This window comes from Cheilinus undulatus, linkage group 18 (genome assembly GCF_018320785.1).
Source record: "Cheilinus undulatus linkage group 18, ASM1832078v1, whole genome shotgun sequence".
NCBI lineage: Eukaryota > Metazoa > Chordata > Actinopteri > Labriformes > Labridae > Cheilinus > Cheilinus undulatus.
Window position 1 is genome coordinate 23,543,843 of NC_054882.1, and position 27,362 is coordinate 23,571,204.

The 27,362-nt window shown below is 37.9% G+C and overlaps 1 protein-coding gene across 3 annotated transcripts in view; it reads right to left on the bottom strand.

The window, feature by feature from the left end:
• Positions 1 to 6,256: 6,256 nt before the first annotated feature.
• The window catches only part of prkcha (protein kinase C, eta, a), a 34,768-nt gene continuing 13,662 nt past the window's right edge, over positions 6,257 to 27,362 (bottom strand). The window contains exons 3-15 of one of the 3 annotated variants that reach the window (XR_005993312.1): positions 25,594 to 25,747; positions 25,467 to 25,501; positions 25,290 to 25,372; positions 24,026 to 24,155; positions 23,796 to 23,929; positions 23,506 to 23,637; positions 22,053 to 22,226; positions 19,375 to 19,529; positions 14,130 to 14,268; positions 11,841 to 12,029; positions 7,189 to 7,335; positions 6,572 to 7,027; positions 6,257 to 6,440 (exon numbers count right to left, since the gene is read on the bottom strand). Coding sequence is in view for 2 of the 3 variants with exons in the window: in XM_041812918.1 (XP_041668852.1) it covers positions 6,878 to 7,027; positions 7,189 to 7,335; positions 11,841 to 12,029; positions 14,130 to 14,268; positions 19,375 to 19,529; positions 22,053 to 22,226; positions 23,506 to 23,637; positions 23,796 to 23,929; positions 24,026 to 24,155; positions 25,290 to 25,372; positions 25,467 to 25,501; positions 25,594 to 25,747 (1,622 nt within the window). In the remaining variant the exon portion in view is untranslated. The other 2 variants (XM_041812918.1, XM_041812919.1) reach the window with 2 other exon arrangements.

The window sequence follows — 27,362 nt, forward strand, 5'->3', positions numbered from 1 at the left end:
TGCCAGGGGGCCTGCCATGACTGCCCTTTACCTTCAGGCCTGTTTGCGTTGGCAACACATGCTTTGGAACCTGAACATTTGGAGAAACATTATGTCCAGTGATGAGTCCAAAATTTCCCCTGGATTGTAAGATCGAAGTGTGGAGAAGATGCTGAGAACGCTGTTCTGATTGCTGCACCGATAGCAAAACATATTTTGGTGGAGGCAGTGTGATGGTGTGGGGCGGCATCTCCCTAACTAAAAATAACGAGGCTTGTCATCATTTGAGGCAATCTTATGCAGAGAGAAATCAAGATGAGATTCTGCAACCAGTGGCAATCTCATATCTCCACAGTGTGGGACCAAACTCTATCCTCTTAGATGACAATGCTCCCTCCCTCAGAATGGGGTTTATCAGAGACTTCCTCCAGAATTTGAGAGTGGAGAGTATGGATTGGCCTGGCAGCAGTCCTGACCTCAGCCTCATTGAACACTTGTGGGATCAGCTTGGGTGTGCTGTTTGTGCCAGAGTGGCCAACACAACCACATTGTCCCATTTGATAAATGCTGGTTGAAGAATGGGATAGCACCCCACAGCAGTGTGTTACCAAACACAAATTTACTTACTTTTTTGTGCTTAGTTCATGTTGGTTTGACAGTTATCTTTCTATTATGTTCCTGAAGTAAATTTGATTCAATGCAAAAATTCTGTGTATTTAAATTTCTGTAAGTGTAGCTAAAAGATAAATATTTTGATTTATGTTGCCCAAGTTTTATAGGGGACAGCCAACCAGTGGGTAAACACTTCTGCCCATCACCTTTGCTGAAAGCCGTTTTTGTACAACCTCAATTCCAAAAAGGTTGAGGCGCTGTGTAAAATGTGAAGTACAATTATTTGCAAACTCATAAACCAACATTTTATTTGCAATAGAGAATAAACATATGAGGTGTTGAAATTGAGATGTTTTACCATTTTTTACCTTTTAAATGTGTTGCTGTTATCAAATTCAAAATGTTAGCTTATTTTGAATTTAATGGCAGCAACACATTTGAAAAAAAGTAAGTACAGAGCTATGTTTACCGTTGTGTCGCATCCATGGTTTCCAAAAAGATTTAAAAATTTTGATTCCTTTGACCACAGAACAGTTTTCCATTTTTTTTGCCTCAGTCCATTTTAAATGAGGTTTGGCCAAGGGAAGACAGCTGTGTTTCTTGGTCTTGTTTACATATGGCTTCTTTGCATAGTAGAGCTTTAACTTTGTGGATGCATGGCAAACTGTGTTGGCAGAATTATTTTTGGAAATGGTCCTGCAAATCATTACATTCTGTTTTTATTTACATTTTACAAAGCATCCTAACATTTTTGGAATTGAGGTTGAACAATAAAAACTGATTATACCACCAGATTGAGACTGTTTGTGCCACTTCAAAATAACCCTGCTTTTACCATCTCAAGTTGTCTCAAGTTCCATGTCACACTTGTCCATCCCTGCCATTCCTCTTTTCAAACTTTTAACACAGTCCCTTGAGGTCTCAGTAAAACATCTCTTCCATGCTTTGGTCAAAATATAACATGGATCAATCATCAGCATGAGAAGCAGCAATGGCGTGGTTCCTGTAGGGACAGCCAGGACTAGAGCAGTCCTTTTCAGTCCTGGCTCTCAGCTTGAGCAGGTGCAGGGGGTAGAGGGGCAATGGAGGTAGCCTGGTTAATCAAGTCATTATCACCAACAGTCACAAGTTCACAATCACTGAAATAATTGGACTGATTCTTTTCTCTGTTGTAGGTTTTATACTTTTTCCTTGTGTTTTTAAATTCATTATTATAATTTCATTTTGTTTATTTTCATAATTTTGTATTTTTTAGGTGGTTTTGACACTATACACTTCAGCCATTAACAGCCTTTCTCATGTCTGTTTTGGTGTGTGTCTCTTTACATGCAAATGAGCTCTTCTAAGCCCGCCCTTCTCTTCAGTGGGGTGGGCCAACATGAGTATTGATAAGAGCAACCCATCTGCCTACCTTGCCCAAATGATGCCCTTTCTGGGTTCAGACATTTCCTCTCAATAAATGGCGGTAAATGGGGAAGATGAGGTCATTGCCGATTTAAAGCTTAATACATAAAAGCCATACAGTTTAACAGTTATCAGGGGCCAAAATCTATTGGCCAGTGAGTTAGGCCAGTGTTTTTCAGCCTCTCCCCATCAAACTGGACAACAGTGTTTTTTTTCATTATATAATCCCCTTTAATTTGAGGAAGCAATTTCCATGAGTTTAAAAGACTGAAAGAGACTGGATCAATAATGATGTCTGTTAATGACCTCCAAAAACATTAATGGCAAGCTTAATCATTTCTGCATGGTTATTTTTTAATGCCTGACTCTGCTGCTGTGGCGTAGCTGTGAAGCAAGACGGTAAATAGCATGCTGCTGAAATAGCCTGTTCACATTTTCCATGGCAAAGGTTCACACTGAGTGATACATGTGACTGCTCAAGTTTTCTGGTACAAAACACAAAAAATCCATAGACAGATTAAAGGTACCACTTTGTCCATAGGGGTTGCTAAAAATGACACAAATCCCAAGTTCCCCACAGGAGCTTTAAAGAGGAAAATGTGTAGATTTATAAGTTGTAGGAGTGTTGTGTTTGTGTGACTGATATCCTCCACTCTCCACCAGACTGCCTTTTCCTTATTATAAAAGATTGTATAAAGCTGAGTTCTACATAACGATCTTAAGACGGTGTTTTTATATTTCTTAAAGCCAGTAATCTGTCTACATTAGTAGACGTTTTATCTCAAGCCATAAGCATACAGCAATTTGTTAGCATTGACATGATGAGTGCCTTTAAGGGATCATAACTGGCATCTACTTCACATTTACCACCTTAGAGTTGGTTTTGGTCATTTTCCTGAACTGGTTTGGTGTTCTGTCCGGTCAGGCTCCTCCTACCTCCCCACAGTTTGGCCGTTCATCATACTGCCTGTGATTCAGCCCCTGTACTGGAAAGAAAAATGGAAGGAAAATATTTTCCAATCCTCCAAAAGTCCCAGGAAAAATCCTTATAATGCTCATCCTCTCACACTTCATGTGTTGGATGTTACAATACAGCTATGGCACTCTTTGTTTATCACTCCCCAGAACTGTTGGCTGGGTAGCAAAACACTTGAGCGTCAGCAGCAGAGACACACTTTGACCTGAGGACAAATAAATACAGGATCAGGCAGGCCTCCCGTAGCTTTGCTATAATTTGATTATTAAATATTTTGATCCTTAGCACAGGGAGTTACTTCAACAGAAAGCCCTGCATGCGCGGTTTCTGTAACCATCTCTTTATCTTCTTGCTGTTGGTCTCCAGAGATCATTGATCTTTTGATGAGCAATACGAATTATGTTTACTTTCTTAGTCACTCTGATTAACTTTACAACTGTCTGGCCAGGATAGTAGTCACACTTTTTCTCTGTGCTTATAGTCACTGCAGGAAGGTGAGCACATTGTTAAACTCACGCCCCAGCCAGTAATCTCAGTTAGAGTACACAGTGAATATTAGCGTTTCAGAAATAGTTATCAAGTGTGAAAAACTGCTGGTAATGTCTGACAAGTTCAATTAAAATACCTCAAAGAGAGGCTTTGCTGTGTGATAACGCCATTAACACTGCTTTGAAAGGGAAATGTTGAAATGTATGAGAACAACTGTGCTACTGCAGTCAACTCTGATGGGACTCTTCCTGAGTCAGTGTCTGTATCCTTATTGTGAGGCTGTTAAACTAAAGATGAACAACTTTTAAGAACTGCCATTATTCTGATTTTGAATTGCTGTATTGAGGCGAATGATGACTTTATGTTTTTCTTATTTTCAAAAAGAAAAACGCATACAAAAACAAGGAAAGTAAGATTTCTTGCAAATTATTCTAGGAAAAATTCACACTTTTTTATGTAAAGCATAACATGTCTACCACGAGAAAAAGTATTATACTAGTATTTTGTAACATATTTCAGGTCAAAGAAATATTGCACCTTCTGTGAGACAAACTGCAATTTAATCTAAATTTTGAGTAATTGCCCAGCCCTAATGTAAACTAGTGACCACAGATAAAAACGCTCTTGGCCTTAACCAAAAGAAAAAGTTTTGTATGGCTTGCAACATCCCAAGAGTCTTTAGGCAGCCTGAAACAAGAAAAAATGAGAACCTTGAACAAGGTGAATCTAAATTTAACAAAAGGCAAGGACTGTAATAAGTATTTGTATATTTATTAGATCCTGTGCTGATGTCTAAATCAACTCAACTCCTTCGTAACAACAGTGCCTTACGGCTGGAAATCTGCTCTCTCTGATGCTTTGCCAACCAGTATTTTGTTTTGTTTTGCCTTTTTTCCTTTAGTCTTTTCTGCTATGGTTATTTGCCATTCCTCCAGGCTTGTATGCTGTTCTTTTAAGGGCAGGAGATTGAGAGAGTGTGAAATGGCATGAGAGAAAGGCCAGACCCAACTTTAGATGAGGCCTGCAGGACCACACGAGTTACACCTAACTGCCAGGCAATCATTGCTGCTGAAATCTACCTAATGACTGATGATGGTTTTCATTTAGAGTTTAATTATGCTTTTAAGGACAGTTTGATATTTAATCTTTGCCATGTTGTCACTTGATGTAATCTTGTTATTAATGTTTTATATTGCTTAATTTCCATGTTTCTGCACATTTCTTTAAATCTGACTGCAAACCAAAAGATTCTTCTTGGTGACAATGAAGTTGAAAAAGTGCAAATCATCCCCCTTTTTTACCATATTTCTCATTCCTGCACAGTACTTTGATATGACAATTTAAAAAAGATATATCAGAGAACCTGTTCCTTTTCAGAGATGTCCAGATTAGATTTAAAAATCTATGTGGAGAGTTAGTTTCGTTATCTGGCCTATTTTGTTGATATTGTCCATTCAGCACTGATTCAATCAGAGAGAGGCACTGCTGGCAGCCATCAGTACATCTCTGTAATGAAAGTGGAGACAAGGCTCCTAAATCTCCCCTTTCATTCAGACATCACCCGAGGAAAGCTTCCAGACGGGGGTCACTTTGATTGGCAAACAAAAAGTCAAGTCACTTAATCCAATGTCTCTTTCTCTCTTTAGCACACACCTTTGTTAGGGACTGCTTAAAGTGTAAAGAGATCAATGCACCTCCAACTCGTGAGTTGAAATGATATTTAAGGTGAGCCGCAGACTTAACAGGGATTAAAATGCATGACAAGAAGAGCTTAGTGGAAGCTTCAGCTCACACGCTTACACTTGCACACATAACAATGTATTACTAGAGAGAGCTCGTTTCTTCTTTCAGGCATTTGTGTACCCAAAGTCGCCGATTTAGTATGTAAAACTTCACCACTGTCCTCAGGAGAGGAGGCTGAGAAGATAAACAGATGTGATGAATTCCTCCTTCAAACTAACAGGAAGAGTCTCTCCCCTTCCTGCAGGGTCAAGGCTGTTCATTTATAGGCAGCTTCAGCTTTGGCCACTTTCCTCTCAACTGAACTTTGTTGTTGCTTTGTTTTATTAGATTCAGTTGCTATGACCAGATGTGGCAATGTGCCGTATTCATGCTTCAAAAAGTATTACAAAAGCAAGATTTCTTCTACTTGTGTCTTCCTGTTTCTATCAAAGGCGACAGTAATGGTGCGGTGTGGTTTCCTGTTTATTCTCATCTGGCTTGTGTTGAAGGAAGAGAGCCATCGACACCCCCAGTACAGTGGGGTTAAATGTTTAAGCTTGCTCTAACAACTTCTTCAAAGTTTATGTAGTAGTGAGGGCTGTTAGAGTATCCTTCAGGGGTAATATTCAATCATCTTCTCTGATTTGCATGTTGTAAAATACTTTTTAGTGTGTTCAGGGATCTGAATAATAGGCATCAGTGAGAGACAACTGACACTCTCGTGAAATCTTCACACACTAAACAAGCATTCATCCTCTGACCAAGGTGGCTCTGCGGTAAAATCACCAAACTTTCACATATTTCATAGTCAACATGAATCACAACAATCTATAACCTCAAACAAAGTCTTGCTTCATCCTCAACATTCCTTGTTGACTGAAGTATGCAGATCAACCAAGATGGATGCCAAGTTACTGTGGCAAGGTGTGATTAATGGTTAAGTAACACATGACCTACTTTATAATGCAGACATCTGCAACTTAGATTAAATTTTCTTTTAAGATCATTGTTTTCTTTCATGCAATTGTATAAAAGTTTATTGTATTAAGTTTAAAACCTTTTATTGATGTATACTTTTATTTTGAAAACGGGGCGATCAACTTCCATGCAGCCAGTGTGTGTATGTCTGTGTGAATCTGTTTACTTCCCAGTCACGCCACTGAGAAGCTATTTCATCTGCTCACTCAGTCTTTCCAGGATTTCAGCAGGCAGCAGCGTTTTTCTGGAAATCTCCGGCAGGCCGGATCAAACTCTGCATCTGGGAGTAAAATGAAACACAAACCACACTTTTACACTCCAAAAAAGTGCTTTTTAAATTGGAAGTAACTTGCAGCAGTTTCATTGGTTTCACATCAGAGCAAATGTACAGAAAACCATGGCATGGTGCACCTTTCTCAAACAAGTTTCACATTGACATGTCAAAAAGTCAATGGAATGAATGTTCAAAGCCCAAGTCACGACATTATGAAAATCTCATTTCAAAGTTGATCACACGCCACGTTTCAGGGAATTACAGGAGAGCTTTAGAGTGCAGCCCCTGTTCTTGTCAAACATGTGTCTGGCTGACTCCTCAGGCACTTTGCACCCTCATGTCTCTGGGGAATGTGACAGTGTCAGTCTGTATGTGTCACAGGGGAACTGTCCAGGACAAAGACACACTGAGGAGAAGAGACAAGTGGATCAATGAAGACACATCTAGCTCTCCAGTAGTTCAGGTGAAGTGAAGGAGAAGTTACAAAACTCCTCTTGGTTGATGGAGGGGATCATAGGGTCATCGATGGGTGTGAGCGTGGGCTCTTCCTGTGTGAAATCTGGGTCGAAGTTGTTGACGTCCTCTTGTGTTTTCTGGAGGGACATAATAAGAAATTAATCAACACTGTAAACAATTTAGCAGCTGTCAGAAGCCCAAGGTAAGAGAAAGTCAAACACTACGTAATGTCTGCTGAGTGCTTTCATTATCGATTCTTTGCACATTATCATGCTGTCAATGAAAACCCGTGACTTACGATCCTAGGCTTGAAGGGCGGCTCTATTTCTCTACGGTTCAGCTTCTCCCAATCGACGCAAGAGAAGAACGCATGGCTGGTCACTGCACTCTCTCCCCCCTCTGAGGCCACACAGCCCAGACGCCGTGCCGGGTTTTTGGTCAAGAGCTGCAAAAACAAAAAGATGAATAAATGGACCTACATTTAATATTCAATAAGGACACAAAATCTGTCAGTTATGAGGATAAGCACATGTAAGTTAAGGCATAAGAGTACATAACTTGCATTTAAAATAATTGACATCAGAGTATTTCAGCAGAATGTTTATTATCTCTACAGTGTGACGCAGGATAGTAAACTAGATCAGACCAGCTTGTTTTCAGGAGTCTTGCCAAACTGGACTCGAGCCAGCATGACATCCAGTCAGTCTCCGCCTTCCTATTCACAAAAAACACACGCCCTGAATCGTGACTAGCGCCTCCCACAAAGTTCAACAGGGTTCAGTAGAGCAACTGAGGTGTTTCAACTTCCTGGTGTTGAACACAATAAAACAATAGAGCATTGAATTACCTACAGAGCTCCGACTGTTTCTACAGCACAGTAGGTGAGAGAAGTCAGAGGGTGAGGCTGAAACAAAACAAACTTGAAATTGAGTTTGTTTGTTTGTTCTTACACACCCTCTAGGAACAAACTAAAAAAAAAACAAAAACAAATGGCTGTCTGTCTCTTATCTGGTGAGTTTTGTGCACACCTGAGGGCTGACGGTGACACTGGAACAAAACAACAACCTTCCATCCACACTTTTATAGTTTCCAGATTAACCCCAAGAGCCCCAAAACTTTGAAAATGACAGATATCTTTTCCTACTGTATTTCATCTCAGAAAACCATGGACCACCAGCAGCATAACAATAACACTTCAGCAAAGTTAGAAGGAAACATTTTTTCTGATGAACACTGGGCAAATGCTTTATTTGACTGATTTCTGCATTCGACTCATAACAGTATTTAATATCCCTATTTCTATAGAGCACTGAGATTGTAATGTGATTTATAAATAAAGTTATCATGATTGCTACAGAGTCATCAATGCAGAAAAATAAGATCTTATATTGTTGTTCTGTTGTTAAATAAATAAAACTTATTTTAGAAACAATAAGCAGTCATGCAATTGAGACTCGTTCATATAAGATAAATTATAAAGTCCAGGCAAGTTTTGGTTGTTATTTGAAAAATAACTTTACAAAAACAAAAAAAAAACCTAACAGCGGCATTCAAAAAGTGAAAAATTCTGTCTCCCTCCAGCCACACAATTGAACCGGTGAAATTAAGGTAAATCCACACAGAAGCGCAACTTACCATGAATGTTACCAACCCAAAACCGATGTGAAAAATAATAACAGAAGTAAAATACATATTATGGCTTTACAGCCTTAAAAATGTAAATGACTGAGTCAGAAAGCCACGCAGGGGTCAGTCAGTTCAGGTTAACAGATGACAAAACTTAGGAAAAAATATTCCACTGTGGTAGACGCCATCTTTCCATGGTTACACGTCAGCGGTGCCAGCCTCCGCACCAGAACTGCTGAGTCAGCATGTCTGGATGAAGAAGCTGTTCTGACACAGGAGAGGATTTACCGCATCAGAGAGGAAGACAAGGACTTGAACAATTTAGAGCCCCTGTGAGGAGTTTTTAACTGGTTATGAAAACGTGAGAGATTAACACTGATGTAACGTTCATAGATGAAAAAAACCTTTAGCGACAAACTATCTCTTAGTTTTCAATATTGAGGCCTGAAACCCCTGCTGTGGGGCAGGTCAGCAGCCTTCTTCACATTTTATACAGCAAAGATTCTCAATGAGTGATACAGCTGTAGCCTTTATCAAATTGTGTTTTAATCACCAGACCAAATTTAAGTCAAAAGCAATATCTCCAACTGAGTTTCAAAATGATGGACAGGATGATGCATGATATTGAATTTTTGAAAGAGCAGGGAAGTAGACTAATGAAGAAGTCTAGTGGCTGTTTTATGTTTAGGGAAAATGGTCAGGGCTTACAATGGGTCTCCTTGAGTGTGTATCACCCTGGGTAACCACCTATACCTGATGATACACTTTTATATCTTTACAGGTATTTCAGGCTGATACATGATAAATGCTGCTGATACTGATCTTATGCCAATAAAATCGTTCATTCTGTAAAAAATCTCCATAAAACTCCTGAGTGTTATGTGTGATATGAAGTTGTGTTTTCTTCTGCAATTATATATGAGATGTCTGAGTTGTTAAATGGTTGCCAGATATGCCCCATTTCCTTCAAAATAAAGGACTTTTATCAACATGAGAAGGGGGTACTTTTAATGTGAAAAATCTGGCGGTTCATTATTTATCTCTGGATACACTGACCTTTAGCATAGTAGTGCTTGGCAGAGCGCAGGGATTGACTGGAGGGAGACAGCCACAGCCTGCTCATGTTAATCATGATGGACTTGAGACAAGTGAGTCATTGCTTAAAACACACCTTGGGCAAGTAGAGATCTTGGGCCTTTCTAAAACCTCAGAGTTAGTTAGTTAGTTAAACCCTCCACTTACAAACTTACTGAACAGATGTAACACCTTTTACTGTTTGTCATGGGAGACACACTGTAGGTTATAGTTCTGCATTATTACCTGCACAAACTTCAACGTATCAAAATAAGTTAAAACTAACAGTATGATACAGATTTAAAATATTTTTAAAAAGATTACTTTCATGGTCTAACCTTCAAATCTTGAAATCTTTATGTATTTATTTCTGTTAAGTGTTGATGCTCACAGGGACTGAATAAATTAATCACCTTGTAAACATCAGACTGCCACCAAATATGTAGTTTTTCTCTCATATTATGGGGTGATTTTAGTGACGCCGCCTAACGCAACTCATGTGGACACCATATTTTAGTGATATCAAATCATTCTATACACACGGTTTTAATGTCAGTGAGGGGCGTTGTCCCGTAGCCTGCTGTATTGAAGCTCTCCAGCTTAACTGAGGGAGCTTCATCTGTAACCTCGGTCGGAGTTCACTCCGTACTCGAGTAGAGTGACAAGGGCATTTGTTTTGGAAAGGCCCCTTTGCCCCGATGGCTGGATTCAAGTGACACTGAGATAATCATACCAGCATATAGCCTGCTCCCTGAGGCAGAAGTCTGATATTCAATCTAATTTGATTTCTGTCACAAATAACCCTTTTTCATTACTTTTATTAACCTGCCTGCCACCATGACCAATAGGTTGGGCTAATTCCCCCTACACTGGACAAAAACACAGCCTTTGACGAGTGGCTAGCCTAAAATTAAGGTATAATCAGAAAACTAAACGACCAACTATACAAAGATGAAGCACTCAGTGCTTATATATCATTGTCAAACTGGGGGTAGGATAATGCATGGACCCCCAAATATGTTGCTGCCCACATTAAGCCCTGCCCAAGAAAAAACATTGACCTGAAAGTAGAAAAAACTTAATAACAGTCATAAATTATAATTCAGTTATGGCAGCTTTAAAAACACTCATTTACATGTTTAAAAGACCAAATCAGCAAAATGGTAGGCGGGACTTCTTTGTCCACAGAGGGGGCCCAAGTGGACACAAAAAAGTTCCTCATTGGATCTTTAATCACTTCAATGGAAAAGTATTATTAGCATCAGTTGTTGATGTATTGGTTGATGAATAAGGTGATGGATAAAGCAAAATATCAAATATATGCAGGTTCCAGTTTCCATGTAAGGAAGTGATGTTTACAACAAAATAACTTCAAATTCTTTTTGTTTAAATTTATTTCTGCCTTAACATATAAAAGTAGAGAGAGTAAAGACTTAAGATCCTAACAAAGTAAACCAGACAGCTCAACTCTATAAACTCGGGAATGGGAACAAGGGGAACTTTACAACGGATCAACCCTCAGTATAAATAGTGCAGCAGCCCTTAAATCCACTCACACAGACATGCATCTTTACGTAACATGTTACACCGGGAGCTCTGACATAAATCACCAGGGGAGATTGTTCCAGTGCTTCCTCGTGCATGTTGGAATAAAAAACAGGGATAAAAAGAGGAGGGGGGGGTGCTTCAGAGGACAACGGGGCTGCAGAGGAAGAACTTCGGGGGAGAAAAGAGGAGGAGAAATGGAGTGAGGGGGGGTTGTGGTATTTATAGCTTGTGTGCTGTGGCCAGGCAGTGGACCATGCCTTAATATAGTTATGCAAGAGACCCAGGCCAAACAGCTGGCTGTCAGAGCACCATCAGGCTGCGAGTCACTTTGCAGTCAGTGTCAGACAGTCTGAGGGACAAAACATGACAAATGCTGACATCAGAAACCTCATTTCAACCTCTAAAATCTTAATAAATTACTCTGTAGGAATAAGTGACACTATCCAAGAATGTGGAAAATTAGACTTTTTGTAAATATTTACATAACTTACCATTTTCCTTCAACTATAGCTCCAAATTACTGATTTCCCTTTATCAATGGTTCAGTTATAAAAATCTAAATAGCATCATTTTCTGTCATCGAATAATCTTAGAAAATCCAGGGACATCCTAAATGGGTGATTTTTTTTTAAGACAGGATCTACTGTAAAATCATTCAGTTATGAATTGGATGATTTCTCTGAAAGTAAAGAAAAGACTTACAGCTTTAAGTATATTCACTGCCTCTGTGCTGAGCCAAGACGGGTAAATAATCTCTTCATTGAGGATAGATTCAAAGAGGTCATCTTCATTTTCAGCCTCAAATGGGGCGTGCCCCGACAGCATCTCGTACAGCAGCACCCCGAGAGCCCACCAATCGACCGAGGGCCCATACAGCATCTCCTGCAGTATCTGTGGAGACATATCACAGTTAGGCCCTCACTGCAAAGAGAGCTTTAGAGATCAGTTGAGCACAGAGGTTCAAGTGTTTATGACAGCAAAGAAGCCTTTCATACATCCTGATGCACAGCTTTGGTCAAAGAGAAAATCCCTAAAACATGAGCACAGAGAGCATCTTAATCCCATATAATGAAAACCAAGCACGCCTCTCACGTCTGTATGGAGAGAGTTGACCTCAGTGTTTGTTTTTCAAGAGGTGGTGTGATGGAAAAGGAATGCAATATGAATTTAAAATACCTAGGCTCGAGGTACTTCAGTGCGGTCAAAATGAATTTTGATATCCCCACTTTCTCTCCCCGTTTACTACCATAAAGCAATCGCGCAAGAGGCCAGAAATAACTCAAAAAAGGACAAAAATGCTTGACATATGGCAGATGTGGCAGATAAAATATCTCAACATTTGTGGTTATAAACTGTTATGAGTTTAAAACAATGCTTATAGGTACAATTTGCAGAATTTTAAATGGAATGTGTAGATTAGTAAATAATAACTACTCATGTGTTACATACAATATCAATATTTTAGCTGAGTGCTTACCTTAACACCAGTTTTTCCAATGGTTTACAAAACCAGAGACAATTTTTATTTTCCCACTTGTCACTGTCTGTCTCCGTATAACAGCTGTCATATGTTTATCATTGCTGCAGAAACACTGGAATTTGCATGAAAGTGAACAGCTACAAGAAGCTGCTGCTCTGTTGCTGTACTTCAGTCATGTTTTGTGCCACTTCCTTTTGATGGACCGTAACTATTCTCTGCCATCATCTAGTCTCATCCAAGCATATCCCATAACATCAAACTCCATTTCCCCAGGCACTGACCCCTCGCAGTGTGGCCCCACTACACGTTTCCAGGTAACAAATGCAGACCAGATGCACTGCTCAGCTCTGTCCACTCTGGTGCTTGCTTCTTGTTTTGAATTGAGGACTCCATTAGTTGTATTTAAAAAACATAATGCAAGAGAAGAGCTGCTAAAAGTGGCCTTCCTGGTTTATGCTGCAAGCAGTCCCAGAAGGATTTGCAAATAATTCACAGCGTTAACCTGGAAGGCCACTTTTAACAGCTTTTCTCCTTCACTGTGTGAAATGTATCCTTAAATCAAAAATGGAGGTTTGCTGCTTAGTGAATACACCTTATGGGATGCAGTTTTATATTGAACAAAGCCCTCAATTCAAAACAAGAAGCAAGCAACATGGGTGAAAGGAATAAAGATCTGTTTCTTTGTTATTGTTTGATTGAGAACACTGAAGGGGGAGGAATTTGCATGCTGTAAGTTTATGGTAGGATGCATTTACAATGCAAATGTGGATACTAGGGGTGGGAGAAAAAAATCGATACAGCATGGAGTCGTGATATTTTGTCTGGTGATATATCGCATCATCTCGTCCACCAAGTATTGATGTTTTTCAAATTAATTGCTAATACGAACTAAACTCTATGATAATGGAAAAATAAAACCAATTGTCCAGTGAGGTCGGCAGAGGGGAAGGTCATACAGCAGGAGAGAGTTAATACAGCAAACAAGGCAGCACCAGGGGAAGGACATTAGGAAAGCAAGTAGGGCATAAATGAGATGGACATGACACATGAGGTTAGCAAGAAGTGCTATAGGAAAGGAAAATACTGCTGAAATACGACAAACATGAGGGCGAGAGCGCAGGCCTCTGCCATTAGCCCTAGCTCCCAATAGTAAGACATCCTTTAAAAAAAATCCTGGATCCAGGCAGTGACCCGGATCACTCCCAAAATCTAATCAGTTCTTCCTTATGCCATTTCTGACATTTCCTGAAAATTTCATCAAAATCCGTCCATAAGTTTTTGAATTATGTTGCTAACAAACTAACAAACAAACAAACAAACAAACAAACCCTGCCGATCACATAACCTCCTTGGCGGAGGTAAAAATGGTGTAGATCACAATATATGGTATCCCAATACTCACTGTATCACAAAATGTTTAAAATTGCAATAATATCGAAATGTGATCCAAGTATCGGGATAATATTGTATCGTGGGGCCACCAGTGATTCCCACCCCTAGTGGATACTGACCTCAGGGGCGATGTAATCTGGGGTGCCACAGAAAGTTCCCGTGGCCACTCCCTCAAATATGCCCTCTTTGCACATGCCAAAGTCTGCCAGCTTACAGTGACCGTCTTTGTCGAGAAGAACATTGTCCAATTTAAGATCCCTGAAAGAAATAAAAACAGCAGAAATTAGGGCAACTGTTGTTATCTGGCACACTTAAATGAAGAAGAGTAAAGTTTGGAGGTAAGTCAGCAAAAAAAGTTGTTTAAGTGTGCTCAGTCTACACATTTTCCCATTTGGTGTCGTTCCTTCTTATATTTACAGGAGGTAGAAATTTGCAGTGAGACAAAAAGAGGTCTCCTGAGGACAGAGAGGCTTCTGTAGCAGCAGGAGCCACAAACAGAACCTGCGGCCAGGAGAAGTCTGACACATTCAAATGACAGGAGGAAAAAAACGAACCCGAAGCAGTTATTTATTTTGCCTTCAAGATGGCGCAACTTTTGTTGATTTTTTTTATTTTCTCTTATATCAAATATTAATGTACCTGAGGAAGGGCTCTGTTATAATAAACCACTCACCATAGTAAACAAATTCCTTTTTCTCCACAGAAAGCAATAAAAAACTTAATATAGCTTGAATTTATGATGAAATTTACCAATATTTACATAGTGTGAGTGGAGGCATCTTCCTCAGTGCTGGCTGTGTATGTGTCTGCCTCTGTCACAACACACTGGGGAAACTATCTATGATTTTTGCCTTCTGATAAAAGCTGCTGAGTGTGAATTTTAGAGGTCAAGTCTGATCTATGATCAGGTAACTCAAATACTGACTAAGATTATTTTACAAAGACTATCCAAAGCAAGGCGGATGAAACTGTCTTGACTATTTATCATATTCTAACATAGAAAATGAAGTGAACTATGCATCTGACAAGTGTTATATTTTAATATCACAATTTGACTGACTCTGCAGTCAACATGTGAAGAGAATATGACTTAAGGAATAAGATTGTTTTTTGATTAAAGAAGCTGCTGACTATAATGGCACTTGCTCTTTATCAGGTTGTGACTTTGTTATGCTATGTGCAATGTTCATTTTCATTTCTATTTTCATTCCATCCTTTCTGCAGTTATCGGAAACAGATTTTTTTCTTCCTTTTTCTTCATAATCTTTTTGATTATAGGCTTGTTTCCATACTCTGTCCCCCTTTCTTCCTCTCTGATTACTGAAGAAAAAGTAGCACTTCCCTTTTGTTAATACTGTATTTTGTGTCCATGCCACCGATGACAATAACCCTACAAGAAATGAGTAAAGGAGTTTTACACAATGCTTCATCATTCCTGGGACTTTCCTTTATTTTTCTTAAGGACAGCTGCAGTCTGTCATCAAGTATATTTTTTTATCCCTGCATTTATCCTTTCACGAGACGAATAAAGACGATGCTTAAAAAATTAATCGTTTTTTTTTAATGAATACCACTTTAAAGTCACTGTAAAATCTACTCTTTTATCCATCAAAAGCATATGCAGTTTGCTGATCAGAAAACTAGTTGTGGTTGGATTCATCTGGTTCTTTCTTCTCTTTTCTAACTAGATTGTGCAAGGCTGACTCATGGTGACCGTCCCTCCTAATCTAACAAACAGACCACAACCACTAATCTGTACAGAACGCAGTTTAGAGGATGTATGGGCTTTTTCTGTAAAAATACCACACTTTCCAGTTATTGCTGAAATACAAACTAAAGATGCATAAAATGTAAATAATGCATATAATGTTGATAAGCCTACAACTAGTCCCCCTCCCCCCCTTTCCATTCACCTCACTGGAAAGGCAAGTCTGACTCGGTTTCTAAGATGTTTGTCTGCAAGACCATGTGGCTACAACAATTCAACAACAACTCACATCTGGGACCCTGTCAAAACTAAGATATGAACTTTAACATACTGCATTAACTACTGACTGTAAAAGTAACATTGCATTAATTTGAGAATTTTCAAATGAAGAGACGAGGAAGTGCTGACAAATGCTGTGACGCAGGCTGTGAGATCTTTAGTCTGACTGTGGTTAGAGGGTGAGGAGAGTTTATCTGAGCCAACTGCCACAGCTTTCTGAAGTCTACACTTAATACTAGGGCTGATTAATTCAAGCAAAACTGCTGATTATGATTATTTGAATGAAGCATAAGATGAATTGCGATTAAAAAAAAATAGTGCACTATTTGTGGATAGGTAATCATGATTAATGCTATTAGTCTTGACAGCCCTAATAATAATATAATAAGAATAAATGAATATAAATAAGTTTATAATTTTTTGAGGTTACACTGGCAATGTGTTCAAGATTGATTACCCAGCTCCAGGTTACATGGCTGTGATACTAGTCAGACACCTGCAGCGTCTTAAAGCTTTAATAGGTTAGACAAACATTCTTAAAATAAGATTTTGATTTTAAAAAATTATATTATTGTTTTTAGCAGAAAAGATACCTCACCTGTGACTTCTGTTGTGTTTTTTACTTGCTTGCATGAAACTAAGCAGCTGTTCCTGCTAATAAGTTTACCTCCCCGTAGACTTTTGTAAAGAGTGCAATTTCAAGATTAGCTGAAAGTTTTTAAATGTCAGCAGTCCTTAAAAACAAGATGCATTTTACACTGAGAAAGCACATTATTTTAACATCCTTAAACAATCTTTTGACTTCCGTTTGAAGAGCTCAGCTACGTGGGTACACTGTGGCATCACCCTGAAAAGCCACACACAAATAAAGATTGTGAGAAGACAAACACATTTAATAACACATTAACATTTAAATAAGGCAACACGAACTCTGCTCTTCTCACACTGATGGCCTGATTCTGCTATATGCCTCGTTATTTTAGTGGTAGTATGCAAACTGCTCGTGGCCTCTCAAGTCAACAGTCATGCTATATGGTGCAGACTGACATGGACCACATGGATCACCAAATATAACTCAGGATTTAGCTCACATGATGCTCTTTTGTTATCATCATACACTGGCAGAGAGACAACTGCTCAGCCAGCATACCCCTGCATGAAGATAATAGCATCCTAAAAAAAGATTTAAGAGACTCATTTCAAATATGTAAAGCAGGAATAGGAGCTGTTCCATTTTAACCTTAATGGACCTCAGTGAAAGAGAGGTGAAGTATATGATGATCAGTGTTTATTTGGCCGACAAGCTATATTAACTACTTTTATACCATGAGAAAGACTGGACTAGGACTTGCTAAAAATAGATGTTTTATAATAAAAACTCTGACAAAAAGTAAGTTTAGTTTAAGTCGAGAAACCAAATGAGACTAAAATGTCAGTGCTAAGCTACTGAGCATTAAAAAAACTATGATATTCTCCTCCAGGGTAAAAGATCTGTTAAAACAAGAAGAGATGTAGTGAGAGAGCATTCAAGGTAATGTATCTCGTTTTTTTTTCCCAGTGTATTTCAAAGTCAGGTTTGGAGAGGGAACTGTTGGAAGAATTAAGTTTAATTTTTTTTTAGTACTCCTTAGCAGAAACTAAAAAAATCTACAAATTCAAAATGCTGGAGACAATGTCAGGTCAACAGTGCAAATCATGATCATATATTTTGGTCCTGTCCTGTCCTAGACAGCTACTGGAAAAAAAAATCATCAGGCCCTCAAAGAAGTTCTCGGTACAACTGTCCCACTTAGATTTGTTGTTTTATATCTCTGTAATGTCACTCAGGACATAAACCCTAAAGATAGGGCTCTCATGATAACACCACTAGCTGCAGATAAAAAAAAAAAACAAAAAAACAAAAAGCCATATCTTGCAGGAGGATAAAACCTCAAGGCCCCCTGATTAAAGATAGACACAATTTACCAGATATGTAAAAGGGAAAAACTGACATATTCACTCAAAATGCAACAATATAAGTTTGATGGTCAAAGTGGATCAACTATATCAAACCCCAAAGAAGAGAATTTAAAAGAAAAATGCACAAGCAACTTAAAAACCAACATTCTGGTTTTTCATTCTTGATGTGAGGCAACAGCGCTAACCCCTGTGCCACCGTGCAGCCCCGCCACTATATCCTCCATACATGTTTCCACTGCTTAAATGATCATAAACGGTTTGCCTTTATCCTTTTTTGTGAATGTGTCTCTCTTTTGGATATAGGAGGAAATGTAATATAAAGGAGTAGAAAACTCACTTGATGTACAAAACTGATGCACTTGGAAAGTGCACTTATATACAAGGTAAAGCTGTCTACTTTCCTCATTTTATTTTAATTTTTTCTTGTTATGTTATTGTTACTGAAAGTAACAATACGTAACAGTACGTTTAATTTGTAAAAGCAGGTAAAACATGCTGATAACGTTTTGTTTTTGCTCCTTGTAAATACTCTGGATGCCAACAAAAATAAAAATGAATTAAAAAAAACTTTGAAGAGCAAAAATGGCTTAAATCTGTATAAAACTAATCAACATTTTAATCTAATGACTAAAATTAAATTTCAGATAGCTGCCAAAAATAACACTGACAAGGACAGAGTTATATGATAAAGACTGCACTTTAGTTTAACTGATTCTAACAGCCAAAATAGGGGTTCTTGTAGTGCTTGTAGTGACTGTGGGTTGCACTATGAGACTGAAGTGCTGGTATAAATGTCAAAAGTCACTTTCTAGATCAGGTGTGAGATCCTGGAAGGACAAAAGGTTTCTGACTGCTAAAGCGTGAGGTATGCTCTTACTGTATGTCTGTGTTTGTTTTGCATTATTATGGATGTTTATCCATGTTGCTTGGCCTTAGGATGAATAAAAAAAACAGTTTTAACCAAAATCCAGCAGGATGAGTTTTAATGGTTGATTGAAAATTGTGGTAAAGCGCCTCGGCCAGGTCACTCCTGAATCCAGCATTTCAGAATTTTGGTGTCAGGCCTGGTTTCTGCCAGTTCCCTTTACAACAAATTACATCATCAGCGCAATATGCAGGCCTCCATTGCAGGGTAAAATTAGCTTTAATTTTGTACAAACGTCCACTTTAATACACTGAATAAATTCTTCAATGAACTGTCTACTATAATTTGAGACAAGAAATTATATATAAGATTTTTGCCATATCAAGTATAAGTTGAAGTGAACCATTAAGTATCTTTAAAAAGACAAGTACTTATTTAAGGTTTTTTTCAGAGGGAGAAAGACTGAACCAGACTTGAGAAATCTTTTCGTTCATTCACATTACTTCTTTAGGCCCATCCTATCTGGTAAGTATGGGTGTTGCTTGATTCATACCTGTAGATGATTCCTTTGCTGTGCAGGAACATGAGAGCGGAGGTGATCTCTGCTGTATAGAAACGTGCTCGAGGTTCTTCAAACTTCCTGGACTTCTGGATGTGGAACATTAGATCGCCCCCGTTTACAAACTCCATCACAAAGAAGAGACGGTCCTTTAAAAGGAAGCAAGGAGATGATATTTACACTTGATGCACAAAAACCACACTAACCTCACACAGGCTCTTGGGTTATTAAACAGTCCAAGAAGCCATGACCAAGGACATGCCAAGATTGCTTCAAGGATGATGCTCACCTGCTTCTCATAAATTTCACATGTCTGTTTTAATGGATTTCTGTGCAACTGACTGCAGATGAAAGTCAGCCGTGCAAAAAAAGTACTGATAAAATCCATAAATCTTTTATTCTCATTACAGGCTGTGGTCGATAAATGATCTAGAAAATGAGATCATAGAGGAAAAAAATACTGCAGGAGGACGTGATGTAAGAATCTGACCAAAAAGCTTCCTGAAGTGATGAGGATTTTCAGCCACAGCTTCATCTGTTTAGCTGCTTTGTGGGTTACAGTGGGCTGCTGTTTATGCAGAGATCACATGTATGATGTTTAACAATGTGCTGCACACACAGAGCAGGCGGTGCTCTGTGTGTGGTCTCGGTGTGGGAAACTGATTCTTGTTGAGTTCTACACACTAAAATGTGAGTAAAACTGCATTTTCAATACAGCAAAAATTTTGACCTGAAGCCTGCTTATCAGTTTTTTATTTACAATCCACAATGAGAATGTTTCTACTTGACACTGACATGATCTCCTTTGTAACTTCCTGGGTGGTCATTTTGAATTAAAAAGAAAATTAACTGCTGCATTTGAGGCTGACAAATTCAAGCATGTTAAATTCTATAAAGTAAAAGCTGATTTTACAGCAATGCTTTTAACTTGACTAACATGGTCTTGTAGCAGGATGGACTGCTATATGTTGCATGGAAGGATTTGGTGCTATCCAGTTTTTAATACTGTTAAACTTTCCCCAAATTTTTAGAGGAAGCCTTCTTTTTCCTCCAGTTCTGTGCATGATACACAAATGTCCACTCTTTTCCTCTATATCACTCAGAAGTTTATTTTTAATCTCTTTAAATAATGATCAAAAACGATCAAAGAGAGTCTGATTATTTGAAGTAATGCTCCATGTGCTTCCAATCATATACAGAAGGCTGTAAATATGTATCTATGTATTTTTTTCTGCTTTACAATGACTACATTTTATTACGGTGTGCATAATGGACAGTGGCCTTTGTCCAGTACCTCTGTATTAATATCCATAAGCTCCAGATAGAAAAATTAGTGTTTTTAAACCATACATGTTAACAGTTTAATGCCACTCTTTGTATATTCCAGTTAAAAAATAAAGACTGTAAAGAATCTTAAAAGAGATCAAAATGGCTCCTTAAGTATCTTAAAATGTCATCATATAGTATTAGAAATATTCAAACCATAACAACTGATTTCTTTAATCTTGTCTTTTGTTAGGATTTATTTTTTGAAAGAGCAACGATGCACCCATGTAAAAGTGAAGATAATTTACGGTATATGGATGAAGGATATTCTGTGGTTGTGTGTGTCAGGAGAGTAGAGTCACTGAGTCGGTTCTTCACTTCCTGTTGCTCTATTCTGATCCAAGGTGAAGTAGGTCAGTGACGGTTAAAACACAAAGCAGATTAGGAGAGTGCTGTCTGAGCCTGCAGGAGTGCATCTCACTCTTACTCTCTCTCTCACTTACATTTCTTCTGTGGCTCTGCTGCCACCTGCTGACCAATTTACACATCACACCAGTAGCCCTGAATCTATCATTTGTACTAACTGGACACATTAAATGCACCCTCTTTGTGGTTTGTTATAAAAATGAATTGCTGCCTTTAACCATTTTGGGCTGAGAAGAAACTTATCCTTCTGTGCACTGTGTTATGGGTAGGTATTCTGCATCTGCAGCTGTACATTTATAAGACAGGTTCTATTCTGTATAAGGGAACCAGTGCTAATTTTGGCAGCTATTTTTAAATTTAGTCTTAGTTTTAGTCTTTAAATAAAATGCATTTTAGTTTTAGTCACATTTTACTCATTTCTATCCTTTTTAGTTTTAGTCTAGTTTTAGTTGACGAAAACTCAAAACATTTTAGTCTAGTTTTAGTCCATAAAAAGTCCTCCCATTTTAGTCTATACTTTTAATCCAAGCACTTATTCTATTGCCTGAATCTGGTACCAAATCATGGTAGTGTGTTCTATGGACCCTTTCAAACCTGGGGTCCCTGCTCTCTACAGCTGAGAGGCAGAATAGCTACAGATGCAGTGTTTTTTGACATATTTACCAGTTTTAGTCATCACAGATCTATTTTGGTTAGTCTTAGTCTAGCTTTTCATCATGGAAAAAAAGGCTGTCGACGAACATTTTTAGTCATAGTTTTAGTCATCAACGAAATTAACACCGACGTGAATACAACGCATTTAAATTAGATTATCTTTATTTCTTTGTTATGAACTGATGATGATGATACAAATCTGATCATATTTCTTTGGGTATTTTTTCTGAGATAAAACCTCTGCACCATCAACTCTGCAAGAGATCTCCAAAAAATCCAGGCTGACTATTTGCATCACAGGGGCACATGAGTATATCTGCACTGACCGATGTCTGGAAGCAGCAGTACAGCTTTGTGAGGTAGGGGTGACAGCAAGCCAGTGACAGAACCCTCTTCTCCGTCATGGTACACTCCACATCATCATCCTGCAAAATGATGTCTTTCTTCAACACCTTCACTGCAAAAACTCGCTCTTTATCGTTCAGTCTCGCCAACATCACCTAGAGGTAAAAGAAACAAAGAACAAGAGAGATGAGCATTTACAGGATGTTACATAATCTGCTCCTCGTTTACTCTAACAGTATACAGTGTCTAACCACCCAATGCAAGGTTTATACAACAGCTGACCTAAATTAACAGCACTGGTAATTACCAAAATATTTTTTTATGTTTCTGTAATGGTTAATGCATCAGTGTGTAGAAGGTCTTTTAATGAAACTATATTTTCAGTGCTAAAATATAATTATTAATGTTATCCATTCATTTTCAAATTTATTGTGTAAAATGACTTTTATCTCATAATTCAACATTTTATCTCCTAATCATGACTTCTTATCTCATAATTTCGGCATTTTATCTCATAATTACAGCTCTTTACTTCGTAGTCCTTATTTTTTAATTTCCTAGCTTTCATATTTTTCTACTTTAAGTGGCGGCAATACAAAAGAGACAGCGGAGTACATAAAAACAATGCCAGCGAGAATGCAAGCTGTTATCAAGGCCAAGGGGGCCTACAAAATGTTGGTTTTTTGTTATGTGTGAAAAAGAACTATTTAGTTTTTAAATGGGTTATTTGCCAAATAACAATAATATTTTTAGTTGAAAGATGTTTTGAAAGACATATATAAGATATAAATCAAAATTTAACTATATATTTTTTCTTTACCTAAGACTGGCCACACACTAGATGATTTTCAAAACTTGAATGATTTTCAAAATATGGAGGACTGAAAATATAATGGCCATTTAAAACTATTTTTCATTTTATAACCCACAAAATGCACCGATTAGAGGACTCAGCCAGACCATGTAACATCTATTGTAACAATTTCAGAGTACAGATTGCGCACACAAGAGATCTCAGAGAAACTTCCGTTATTAAACACAACTTCAGAAGAGAAACAGACATGGAAAACTATCAAAATCATTGGCTGGTTGTCCTGGTGTGCATTACAGTTGCAACAGAAATCAAAAAATGAGGAAAAAGATTATGGCTGAAATGCTTGCTGAAATGAGGATATAGTTGTGCTTATCTTTATGAGCCATGAAACTACGTAACATCTCTCCACTAACCAGTCTGCTCGTTCTCATTGGTTGTTGTTATTCTATCTGAGGCAGTCCAGCCTGGAACTGAAAATATCATGTTTGATATTTACAATTCCAAGCCAGGAAGGCTCTAACGCAGTAGGAAGCAGGAAAATAAATGTTTTAGCACCACACACTTATAGATTATCTGGAAAAGTGAGGCCAGCTTTAGTGATTATTTTATTATACTCCCACCTTGCCAAAGCTGCCCTTGCCAAGAACTTGAAGAAACGTGAAGTCTGAGATGCCCATCCGGGGGGTCTCTGGCTGACACTCCACCTTCTCCCTTCTTACAGAAGGCACTCTTAACTGAACTTCTTTTTTAACCTGTAAATGCGGAGAAAAACATCTCTTAGGTCCGGCTCATATATCAGATTCTGGTCGAATGAACACTGACTATGCTTTAAAAATTAAGATGAATGATAGAGCAAATTTCAGGTAAAATGAACAATAATTTGATTCTGGAATAACACTTTATTTTTAACCTCTGAGCTGCGTTTAGAGAGTCTTCCAGCTTGCAGACCCATCTCTGCAAGTTTATTGGCCAGCTCCACACTATTAACCCCACAGCTTGGTGCAACATTTCCTTTACATCGGATGTGAACATTCATCTTACATACTGAGAAAAGAAACAAGACAAGACAGTAACATTTAATAAGACCAATGAGGGAATTACAGGTCCTGATTTTTAGATATGAACATCAAGATGTCTTACTTTTACAGTGCAGGCCCTGCCGAACAATTCCCCACAGCAAAGAACCGCAGTGGTCACAGAAGGTAGGAGACTTGTAGTTGTGAATACTGAACTTGTGAGGGACGTTGATGCTGAAGCCTTGGTTTGTAGGCTGCAGAGAGAAAAACATGCTGTAATCTATTTTTTACACATTGTGTTGAAGCTGTGTGCTCAACCACCATGTACATAATTTAACTAACCAAAAGTAGCTACATGAAATGTGAACAATTCTTAGTTCCCATTTTTATCATGGTGGCCCTTGTTTCTGGTTAGTGCTGAATCTGCTTCCCCTTTAATTTCACAGAGGAAGAGAAACTTGTAATGTTCAGCAAAATATAGTAAAATGGAGCAAAAATGGCCAAATGTTGAGAAGCTAAAACAAGCAAAAGATGTATTTATAGGCACTTTCTGTGTAAAAATATATGAGTGGAAAAATATAGTAGGGTATAGAGCAGTGATCTGGATCAGTGACCAACACAAAAACAGGAACAAATACAGTCTGCTTATCACTGCAGGTGGGTATCAGACATGCGTATTTAATGTGTGGGTAGCTGGTATCAGCACTGTCACTACCTGGAGCTTGCATGTACAGAGCCTGGGTCTGTTGAAGGTGGTGATGCTGTGGCAACTACAAGGGCCATGTGGTAGGGTATACAACTCAGCAGCAGTACTTTAAGATACATTTAAGATTTCAGGGTATATGTAGGAATCTTGAAGTTAATTTTAATACCTTTTTAAGACTTTTCAAGACCTTCTCAATATTTTTTAATACCTCACCGCCACTTCAAGCTGTAACCATTCACATCAGTGATATAGCTTGCTCTGGCGCTCTCAGAGACAATTTACAAACACACCCACAATAGCCTAGTTTTTTATGTACCTGTTCATCTTTGTTTTTTAATAAAAATGAATAAATTCACACACTTTTACGATGTTTTTGGGACTCAAACTCTTGGACAGCTAATTCAGAAAAAAAATACTTTCAAAATTTAAGACTTTATAAAGTCGTGACAAGACTTTTTAATACTTTTTGAGGGTCTTAATTTTCCCAAAATTGATTTATCACCTTTTAATACTTTTCAAGACCCCGCGGATACCCTGGATTTGGGGCTCTTCAGTGAGTGCTTATCCTTTCATTAGGGTACAAGTATCTTGTGTTTATTTCAAAATGTAAAAAAAAAAACTACCAATAGGTGAAACATAATGCAAAAAGTGTGTTATTAGCATTGTTTTAGAGTGTTCTAACCTGCTCTTTTGTTGGCTTCTTCATGCGTGGACACACTGTGACAACATGCTCGTGGCATCGTTTGTGAACCACACATGTACAAACTAAAAGAGAAAAAAAAAACTCAGCATCAAACTCTCCATGTTTTAAATAATAGTGTGAAAAAGTTTAAATCAAAAAAAGGTCTGCTCTGCTCACCTTGACACTGGTAACCCTGCTTTCCAAATACACCCCTATAACAGAGTCAGAGACACATTAGATAGAGTTTACAGAGCACACAGATAAATGTAAGCAGCAGTGGTTTGTCCCCACTCCACTGTCTCACCAGATGAACTCTTTGCAGTGGAAACAGAAGGTGGGCTGACGGAGGAAGGTGGACATGAACTTGTGCCCGTTGACCTGGTGGATCCTCCGTCTCACTGCTCTCTGCCGCTTCCTTGTGAACTGTTTGTAGGTTTTTTCTTTTACGATAGCGTCGTCTGAAAGGGAAAGAAGAGGAAGAGTTTGAGTTAAAATAACAATTGAATACAAAACGGGTCAATCAGAACAGTGTTAATTTCATCGACTAAAACTATGACTAAAAATGTTCGTCAACAGCCTTTAATTCCATGACAAAAACTAGACTTGCAAAAATAGATCTGTGATGACTAAAACTGACAAAAACTGAGTCTAGTTTTTATCGAGATGACTAAAACTAGGCAAAAATGTAATTTAATTTTTGTCGGACATTTAAAATCTGTGATATTTCTCAACTGTTGGTAAACCTGTCAAAAAACAATGCAGCTGTATCTCTTCTGCCTCTCAGCTGCAGACAGCAGGGACCCCAGGTTTGGCAGAGTAGAACACACTACCATGATTTGGTTCCAGATTTAGGCAAGAAAATAAATGCTTGGACTAAAAGTAAAGATTGAAATGGGAGGACTTTTTATGGACTAAAACTAGACTGAAATGTTTTGAGTTTTTGTCTACTAAAACTAGACTAAAACTAAAAAGGATAGAAATTAGTAAAATGTGACTAAAACTAAAATACATTTCATTTAAAAACTAAAACTAAGACTGAAATTAAAAATAGCTGCCAAAATTAACACTGAATTAGAAACAAAGAATTTAAAACCTTATGTTATGAAACAAGGTTGGGCAGTTAATCTAAATTTCAATTAAATCACACAATTTTCAAATTGCAGAAGGTGCAATATTTCTTTAATCTGAAATGTGTCAAAAAACAGTTTAATACATTTTTTTTTGCAGCAGAGATGTTATTCTCTAAACATCGTGCAAACATTCGAGTGCCAATTTTCTTTACAATAATAAACAAAAATCAGACTTTCCTCATTTTTATACGTTTTTAATCAAAATAAGAATGACATAAAAAGATCACTCCCTATAATAGAACAATTCATAATGAATTTGTAACCTTAGTCAAAATAGTCGCAAGTAGATATTTTTTTCAAAAACTTTCATCCCTGTATAATCTATCTCATATTGTGTTGGTCGTGATAAAGAATGATGTATTGCTTGTGTTCGTTGAAAAATATATAAGATGAAGAACTTAAGAAAAAATTGCATTAGCAATATTGGGAAACAAAACCACAATTAGATAAATGTCTTAAATTGTTCAGCCTTTGTTTTTCAAATGATATATACATTTACCATAGACCCTTTTGGTTCTTTGAAGCAGCTAATTTTAATATTTACACATTAAAAATTAAGAACATAAGTAGTTTTATGTAAAGAATAGTAAAAGATTTATGTCCATCCTGGTGACAGTAAACCCAAAACTTACACCTGATTCCAGGCTTGCCTAAAGAGTTTTGTACCATCTTTCCAGTCATCTTTTTGGTGTCACTGTTCTCATTTTGAGCTTAAAGGCAGCGACTAAGCATAAACCGTCTCCTCAGAAATGAATGTTTCCATAGGTTCAGTATGTTCCAGTTGCTTGGATTAGTAACACATTTATAACCCAGAAAAAGAATAACTGATCAATCAACACATTTTTTGTAAACAAAAGCCATGCATTTTCTTTTGCATGTTAATAAAATCTTAGTAAACAAAGATCAAAAAAGACTATAACTCTTCAAAGCCCAAGACAAGACT